This window comes from Tiliqua scincoides, chromosome 5 (genome assembly GCF_035046505.1).
Source record: "Tiliqua scincoides isolate rTilSci1 chromosome 5, rTilSci1.hap2, whole genome shotgun sequence".
Lineage (NCBI taxonomy): Eukaryota > Metazoa > Chordata > Lepidosauria > Squamata > Scincidae > Tiliqua > Tiliqua scincoides.
The window spans coordinates 96,600,752-96,609,881 of record NC_089825.1 but is presented as its reverse complement, the minus strand read 5'-3'; the positions used below and the strand labels follow the sequence as shown (position 1 = coordinate 96,609,881).

General features: G+C 43.4%; 2 protein-coding genes across 2 annotated transcripts; both read right to left on the bottom strand.

Annotated features, from left to right (window-relative positions):
* Positions 1-2,024: 2,024 nt before the first annotated feature.
* On the bottom strand, positions 2,025-2,978 carry LOC136652445 (olfactory receptor 10C1-like). The gene has a single exon (XM_066629386.1). It carries the CDS (start codon positions 2,958-2,960, stop codon positions 2,025-2,027), a length of 936 nt encoding a protein of 311 aa, XP_066485483.1. The 5' UTR covers positions 2,961-2,978.
* Positions 2,979-7,829: 4,851 nt separating this feature from the next.
* Positions 7,830-8,765, bottom strand: LOC136652444 (olfactory receptor 10C1-like). The gene has a single exon (XM_066629385.1). It carries the CDS (start codon positions 8,763-8,765, stop codon positions 7,830-7,832), a length of 936 nt encoding a protein of 311 aa, XP_066485482.1.
* Between the last annotated feature and the right edge of the window lie 365 nt (positions 8,766-9,130).

Genomic DNA, 9,130 nt, shown 5'->3' with positions numbered 1-9,130 from the left:
TGATTATCATGTTGCTCCTTAGTTCGTTTAGTACAGGTGTGTCCAAACATTTTGACAGGAGGGCCACATCATCTCTCTGACACTGAGTCGGGGGCCAGGAAAAAAATGTATTTACATTTAAAATTTGAATAAATTAACATAAATGAATTTATTAGAAATGGAACTTATATGAATGAATGGAGGTCTTGCAGTAGCTCAAGGCCTATAAAAGGCCTTGCACAAAGCAAGGCTAGCCTTTCCTTCACTGCTGCAGCTGCGTCACAGGTGTAAAACAGCAAGCAGTGGAGGGAGCTCTCGTCCCACAGCTCGGGTGAGAGGTTGAACAGTCGTCACCATGCTAAGAAAAGTTGTGATGGGCCAGCATGGGCTCCAGCAAGTCTCTGGAAGGCCAGAGGCTCATTGGAAACTGGGAGCTCCCAAGGGCTGCAAGTGGCCCCTGGGCCAGGGTTTGGGCACCCCTGGTTTAGTAGATTGAAAAGGCACCAGGCCGTCATTCTTTTCTCTTATAAACTAGGACCCAATCCTACCAAAATCCCCCCCCCAATGCAGCCACGCCAATGAGGAGGGCTCTGCACCCTGTGCTGGGGGTGCAGTTTTAGAAGTCTCCCCAGGGTATGAGATACCCAGGGCCACCCATAAGGCAATTTGAACAATTTGACCAAATTGAGTCCTATGCCCGGAGGGCCCATGTGCTGGGGTGGTGAGCAGATCGCCCACAACTGCAACCAGCACCTCACTCTGTAGTTGATACTTCAGCATGGGAAGTTCCATGGTGAAGTGTTCTGAGGAGTGGAGAATTGCCACTGGATGGCCCTCCCTCCCACCTGCCCCTGAGTCCAATTGGCTTGAAATCATCCTCCCTCCCTTCCCCCGAATCAGTTGGTGGTGATGTCGATTCTGAGTGCCTTGCCGCTACCGCTCAACTTGGTGAGTAGGGAAGCCATGGGATGGGGCCCCCTTCAAAAATGTTTTGCATGGGCTCCTGTTTATACCCTCACCCTGGGGAAAGCCTCCACTTCCCTAATAGTTTTCCTCAGATCTGTGCCTGCTATATGGCTTATGAAGAACCAAGAGGAATAAAGGAGAGGAGTGATGGGAAGGAGGGAATATAAGATGCCAGCATATATTCTTGCCTCAGGTAACCGGTCCCTCTCTGTTCCACCTCCCTTGCTTCACCCTCCCTGCCCTAACACTCCTTGGATTCACTCTGACTTGTGCTATCCAAAAAGCTGGTTCAAGACTTGAGTAGATTCACAGGGAAAGAGTGGGCTTACCCAGTTGTCAGGGGGACAAAAGTTTCCTCACCCTGAGCAGGGCTCCTTTCCTTCCCCACCCCTGGCTATTGGGTGCAGAGCAAGCCACCATGGCACAGCTGCATCCAGGCAAGTGGTGTGGAATAGGATCAGGGCAAAAGGGGCATAGGCAAGAAGACAGCAAAGTGAACTGATGGAAAATCTCATATCAATGAGCTTGTTGCTTCACCATGATTGTACTTTTTTGTTGCTTAGACTCTTCCTCCAAGAATACTGGTGGGGCTGGATACATGCATATCCATCTCAAATGATTAGCCACACCTGTCATAACTGGTTATTGCTCCCTTTCATAGAGCCAGCCCAAGACCTCCTCCCCCCCCCCAGTGCCATAGGCAGCATGTCCCCATGGTTCCTCAGTTTCCCCAGGCATTTCCAGGATTTTGCTTTCTATTTATTCAAGATGAAGATACAGTCATATCATCATAGTGAGTGGTTTTAATGGATCATGCCCATAATTAAATTCTAAGTATTAAAAAAAAAAATCACATAGTATATTTCTGAATGTTGGAATTCAGTGCCATTCCATGTAGCAGTAATGTTACAATAATAATGACTAACAATAATAGTATTTTGTTTGGTTGCTTGGGGTTATTTTTTTTTTTAAAGACATATGCTCATTTGATGAAAAGGAATAATCAATGAGGCTATCAACATTTCAACCTCTCATCTGGAGAAAGGGCTCAATGAATCATTGTATGCAATACAAGATGCCTACATGCTGGTAATAAAGATCTTCATCCTTACTCTTTTTAGAGCCCCTTTCACATCTTTGTTCCGGAAACTGTAAATAAATGGATTTAGTATTGGGGTGATGACAGAATAGAACAAAGAGATCCATTTATCAGTATCCATGGAATAATTAGATTTAGGTCTTAAATACATGCAAAGGGCTGTCCCAAAGAACACAGTGACTACGGCAATATGAGACGAGCAGGTAGAGAAGGCCTTGTTTCGACTTGTGTCTGAAGTCATCTTCAGGATGGTGAAGACGATATAGATGTAAGACAAGAGGATCACTGTGAAGGGTAACACAAGCACCAAGGCAGCTGCCAACATGATTTGAACCTCGTTCCAGTATGTGTCTCCGCAGACGAGCATAAGCAACGGCTGAATCTCACAGAAGAAATGGTTAATGACACTGGAGTGACAGAACGGCTGGGTGAAGATATACGCGGTGTGCCACAGAGCAAAAAAGATGCCCGTAACCCATGAAGTGGTGGAGATGTTGATGCAGATAGTCCTGTTCATAATAGTGGTGTACTGCAGTGGGGCACAGATGGCCACATAGCGGTCGTAAGCCATGATGCAGAGAAAAAAGCATTCCGTGGCAGCAAAGAGTTCAAAGAAATACAATTGCGTTGCACACCCAATGAAAGAAATTCTGGTTTCGCCCAAGGACAGACCCACCAGCATGTTGGGAATGGTAACAGATGTGTAGCAGATCTCTAGGAATGACAGATTCCTGAGGAAGAAATACATGGGTGTGTCAAGGACAGCGTCAAATGTAATGAGGACAATAATGGTGATGTTGCCTAGTACTGTGAGGAAATAGACAAACAAAAATACCACAAAGAGAGAAAGCTTCATTTGTGGAAATTTGGAAAACCCCAACACAATGAATTCAGTCACAGAGGTTTCATTTTCCATGGCCTATCTGTCAGTGCTCTTCACTCTGAAGATTAGTAGAAACTCTTGGTTGGAATATTTTATTAGTTGAAGGAATTCTTCTCTGCTTGCATCTTTCATGGTTGTCTCTCCTTCTAAGCTGATACAAGAGCCTCTTCTTTCCAAAGCTGTGTAAAATGGAAAGAAAGAGAAAGTATCTGACTAAACCCATATAATAAGAACATAAGAAGAGACCTTCTGGATCAGACCCAGGGCCCATCTAATCCAGCTTCCTGTATCTCATAGTGGCCCACCAGATGCCTCAAGGAGCACACAAGACCACAAGATGCTTGCATCTTGCTGCTGCCTCCCTGCATCTGGCATTCTATTGACACTCACACACACACACCCAATGAAGACACCAGCCTATGGCTTGGGTTTAACACGGGGCACCTTATTAAATACAAGTGACCAATTTTTAGAACATGACCTAATAATATATACAAAAATATAATACAAACAAAAGCATTTGATAAATGGAAGTATCCAGTCAGTAATGACTGGACCAAAGATCTTTCTTATAAGTAATATCGACTCTAGTGGACTGACGGAAAGTCCAATTAATCCATTCCAAGATTTTGTTTCTAGCAGTGGACAGATAGAATCTAAAAAGGTAATAAAGAAAACATCACTGGTGTGCTTGTAGAGACACAAGCCAATTTTTGTTTTCATGCGACCATAGTCATTTCAAGAAAGAACTGTCTTTATTCTGAATAAATATTGCGAACAGTTGATTAATTTTTGTTTGTTACCTCAGTGGTGGCTGAAATCTGAATTCAGATCCTGCTCAGTTACCAAGCTCTTTGTTGACCTTGGGTACGTCTCTTAAGGAGCAATCCTAACGTTGCCCTGAGCTGGTGTGGCCGACCCCCGCACTGGCTCAGAGTGTTGCAAACATGCTGTGAGGCACATTTGCACCTACTGAGAAACCAGCTGGGCTGGTGCAAAAGCCATGCCAGCTTGGAAGTGCCACATCTGGACCCTGTGCCAGCTGGGTGGCTGCACTGAGTGGCTGAGAGGCTGGGAGAGGGTGGCAGGAAGTTGGTTTGGAGGCAGGGAGGGGTGTTTTGGATGGGGGAGGGCATAATAGGGGGAGGATCAGGCCTGGGAGGAGGGTGGGATCAGCAGCAGTGGTGCATGAGGCATCCTAAGCCACCTTTCCAGAGTTGACACAGGCTTCCCAGATTTGCTCCAGTTATAAAGATGGCACAGATCCAAGAAGCCCCATAGCGATGGGAAAAATATCCCAGTGCATCTGCCCCAGGTCAGCTTAGGATTGAGCTATCCCTCTATATCTAACCTACCTCTTCAAGTTTGCTCTAAGGAAAAACAGAAGTTGCAATGATATACATACTTTCCTGGCCATAAGCCCCATTGAACACAAAAAAATTAATTTCTCAGCAGACATGTTTAGGATTATGCTGTTGTTTCTTGGAAGATGGGTGGGATAAACACTTAAGAGTTCTTTGGAGCTTAAGATCATGGCCAGAATGTTAAGGCCACTTTGAGTCCTTCATAAGTTAGGAGGGGATTTTGGGTTGTGGATGGAATGATTCAGCATCATGTAAGGTTGTCACTATCTCATTCATTGATCTCAACTTCTTCAGGTCTCCAATCCTAATACACAAGTTCCCGGACATAGGCACACTAGCACTTACTTCTGAGTAGACATGCACAGGACTGTGCTCTGATGCAACAATTCTATATACACATACCTGGATGTAAGGCCCTTTGAGTACTGTGGGATTTACTTCTGAGTAAACATGGGCCATAAGAGAGTTAGATGTTATCTTTTGTACTATGTGTTTCTACACCAATTCTTCCACAAGGACCTCAAATCCAAGCACCTAGGATCAAAAAGACTCTGTTCTGTCTCTTGTCACATGGAACCTTAATGCTTGATGCTTTTTCTCAGTACAAAAGAGTGACTACTGTAAAAAATAAAAATACTGTTCTATGTCTTTTTATAGGTGGCTTGTTAATTTGTAGAAGCAGTGATACAAAAGGCACCCTAGTGTGTTGCTATATCTGGGGTATTCATTAGGCATAAACACTAATGCAAAATAATTGCCAGACAACCCCAAAGGGAAACCATTGCTATTGTTGACTGAATCATTCATATAAATGAGATAAAAGAAACCAGCAGTAAAGCACCTGGGCATTGTTGCTTTCCATTGTCGTGCTCAGCAATATTTAGATTTCACTGTGAACAATATTAAAACAAAGCAGTAAGCACTTAAAACATCACAGTTCTGGCATGAGAAGAAATATACTTGAAGCCACCTTACATTGAGTATGAGTTATTGGTAGGGGCAGTCTAAAATGGTATTTGCGAAATAACACCGCCATAATGCGAAATTGAGTTTATAAAATGACAAAACAAAATCCTGCCCAATCAATGAAATAACACCACTCTGCACCTTTTAAAGTGGTTGTGGAGCATCTGTGGCTTGTCCAGAGTGCTTCTCACTGTGTTTCTAAGCCCCTAACTGAGGAACCCTTGGGGCACTGTTGCTTTAACTGGCTGTAGAGTCTGCTGAGCATGCTCAGAAGCTGCCAAGCAAAATGCACAGAGCCCTATGGAACTGAGCCACTGTGTGCGTTTACTCGTGAGTAGGAGGCCATGCCTTGGTCCATTGGAAAGGGCAGGCGAGAGGAATGCATTGCCACCAGAATTTTCCTGATCCAATGAACACAGGCCCCAAGAACACTTGAGAAGGAAGTTCCTCCCTCCAAGCTGATGAATGTATTGAGCCCTATGGAAAGCAAAACTGAGCTATGCGGTCGTGTTTACTCCTGAGTAAGCAAATGTTTAATGGTTCCTTGTTATGTTGGTGTGTTTTTCCCCCCTGCACTTTAAAATCAGTTTGCTTCCATAGCAATTCAATGCTATGTTCAATTCTGTTGGTTCAAGTTGCCATCTTCTCAATGTTTTTATTTGGCAATGTCTACATTTGTTTGTGTTTGGCAGCATTAGATTCATTTGCTGTTGTTCATACAAGCAGCTTGCAAATCTTAAATGGTTCATGTAAGTTTAATTCAAGTGGTTGTCAATGTAGTTGTGTTCTTTGGGGGGGTGTACAACAGTGATTACACGCAATAAAAATGCTTTAAACTTGATTAAAATATTAATTTGGAATGGAAACACATAACACTGCTATAACACCACTTTCAGTCATTTTTTTTAGGATAACACTGCCATCCATTAAAATAAAAATAAAACCATTTTAGACTGCCTCTATTAATTGTCTATCTAGACCAGTAGCATCCATCCTGAGTATCAGTGACTTTTTTCCAGACAGGCATGGATCTCACCTATGCTCTCCATGAGTTCATTGGAGATGCCACACATCGGACCTAGAACCTCTGCTAAGTGAATTATGGCAGCTCTTTTCAGCCACTGTGCTGTGGCACATTGGTGTGCCACGAGCGGTCCACAGGTGTGCCACAGGAATTTGGGAGAAGGTCATTTATTAGTAGGACCAGTGTGGGATGGAAGCCCCCCACTGGCAGCATGGTGTGCCTTGACAATTGTCAAAAACCTGATGGCGTGCCCTGACAATTTTAGTGCCTTGTTAGTGTGCTGTGAGATGAAAAAGGATGAAAATAGCTGAATTATGGTCTCTAACACTGAAACTTCTCCAACATTTTGGTACATTTTTGAACCACATTATACTGATTCAAGTCTTTGGTCCATCCATCAGTGACCTATGAACCCTGCCCCAAAACACCTAGACCCAGCCAAATGTCACAATTGTTGTGGTGGCACAGTGGTGAAATTCTGGATTTGCTCCTGTACAGCACATTCCTGCATATGCATATTCAAAAGTAAATCCCAATGAATTCATTTACCTTACTCCCAGGAAAATGTGCATAGGATTGTAGTCTTAGGGCCCAATTCTATACCTACCCGCATGCTCCTTCTGGTGAGTCTGAATGCTGTAAAGCAGTCAGCATCAGTTGTAAAAGACACACTAACAAGAGCTACTCAACATGCTGCTGGGAGCACCGGTGAGAAGGCCTGTGAAGATAATATGAACTGTGAATCTCCCTGAGTTGATCAGACCTAATGGATGTTATAATGCACTGATGACCTCAATTATGTATACATTCCAAAGGGGGCTGCTCTTGAAGGCTATCTGGAAATGGCTGTTAGTCCAGAATGTTGTGGCCCATGTGGCTCCTGATTTGTTGCCAGGTGCAATTTAAGGTACTGATCTTTACTAGCCCTTCATAGCTTGGGGCCAGGAAATCTGAAGGATTACCATCTCCTCCAGGATATGATGACCCCTCTCCTGAAGTCATCCTTTGTGTGCTGCTACTGATTGAAGTTAGGTAGGAAACAATGAGGAGGAAGGCCTTGTTGGCACAAAAACTTTGGAGTTCCCTCCCAATAGAGTTAAAGATGCTGTTCTGGCAACTGGTTGGATGGTCTTGCAAAAGGATTAGAAAATTTATGGAGAATATCTCTAATAAAAAAATTCTAGTCTTTTTTACTTATTGTATTAGTGCAACCCCCTGCACAGTGATAAATCCACCGCAACTCCCTGCACAGTGATAACGTGGTGCAAATGTGATATCCACTGCATCCTTCATGGGAATTTTGGCATGTTGAGGCCTCCTCGGTGTAAGGGAACATTTATTCTGCCCTGGGGAAGGAACATGCCAGCCCAACGGGTCTACTCAGACCAGTGCAAGCAATATCACTAACACAAGTCCACATTGACCCCGTGAAGGAGGCCTGGTGTATGATTTAGAATCAACAATTTAAACCAAGAATGAGGATGTTTTCAAATTTATTTTAACAAATGAAGCTTTTCCAACCATCCACTCAACCACTCACCTTTAGATTTATACTAAAGTCATTCTCTGACAGAATCTTCTCAGGGCTTCCTGGATTGCTTTGTTTTTTAGACTATAGATAATTGGATTCAACAGAGGAGTTGCAATGGTATAGGAAAATGATAACAGTTTGTCCACTGGTGGAAAGTAAATGGATTTGGGTTTTAAGTACATGGAACAAGCTGTGCCATAGAAGAGAGTGACCACAATTAAATGTGAGGAGCAGGTGGAAAAGGCTTTATATCTGCTTTCTATGGATGACATCCCAACGATAGCGAAGAGAATGCCACTGTAAGAGAGGATGATCAGTAGGAATGGTACCATGATAGCCAGTATGGCCACCCCAATGACCTGGACCTCATTCAGGAAAGTATCTCCACAGACCAGTTCCAAAAGTGGCTGTACTTCACAGAAGAAGTGGTTGATAACCACACCACAAAATGGGAGGCGAAATGTGACAGACGTGTGAACCAGTCCGACAACAGTTCCACATGTATATGAACCAATCACCATTGTCCAACAAACTCTTCTGCTCATAATGATCATGTAGCGTAGAGGGTGACATATTGCGACATACCGATCTAAGGCCATTGCAGCCAGGAGGAAGCACTCAGCAACTCCAAAGAACAAGAAGAAAAACATCTGCATGGCACATCCCAGGAAGGAAATGACTGTGGGCTTCAGGATCAAGTTCTCCAATAACTTAGGGATGGTAACTGACATATAGCAGGCCTCCAAGCAGGCCAGGTGCATAAGAAAGAAGTACATTGGTGTGTTCAGCCTAGGTTCAGATTTTACTGTCAGAATAATCAGAAAATTAATCATCAAGGTAAAGATGTAGAGGAACAGCAAGACTGCAAAGATTAGGAAATGGAACTTGTGAGCTTCTGGGAAACCCACAAGTATGAATCTGGAGGGAGTTGTGAAATTTTCATGACTGCTCATTCTGTCAGTGATATGTTAACCTCTTCAGTACCGTTGCCTATATAACATAGTACTCTGAATCACCATCAACAAGTAAATACACAACCATTTCCCCCCTTTGTTAAAGATACCAAGACTTGACCAATAAATGACATCACATTTTACTTTCTTTCCTAAAGGACCAGTGTCATTTCATTTGATTGGTGTTCTCAATCACAGTCAGTGTCCTTAATAACTGGTGAAGGCCAGATGTCTTCTATTGCTGTCCTGTATCAGCACAATACTTCTTTTACTGTGGAAGCAAAAACGGTCTCTGCCATTGCTAAGGCAAGTCTTCACTCTGAAAAGCAGAGGCACATTTCAAAAACTGTTTATAAGTTCCTGCT

Excerpts from the sequence above, each read along its gene's own strand:
- LOC136652445 (XM_066629386.1), bottom strand. The coding sequence starts at position 2,960 with ATGGAAAATGAAACCTCTGTGACTGAATTCATTGTGTTGGGGTTTTCC.
- LOC136652444 (XM_066629385.1), bottom strand. The coding sequence starts at position 8,765 with ATGAGCAGTCATGAAAATTTCACAACTCCCTCCAGATTCATACTTGTG.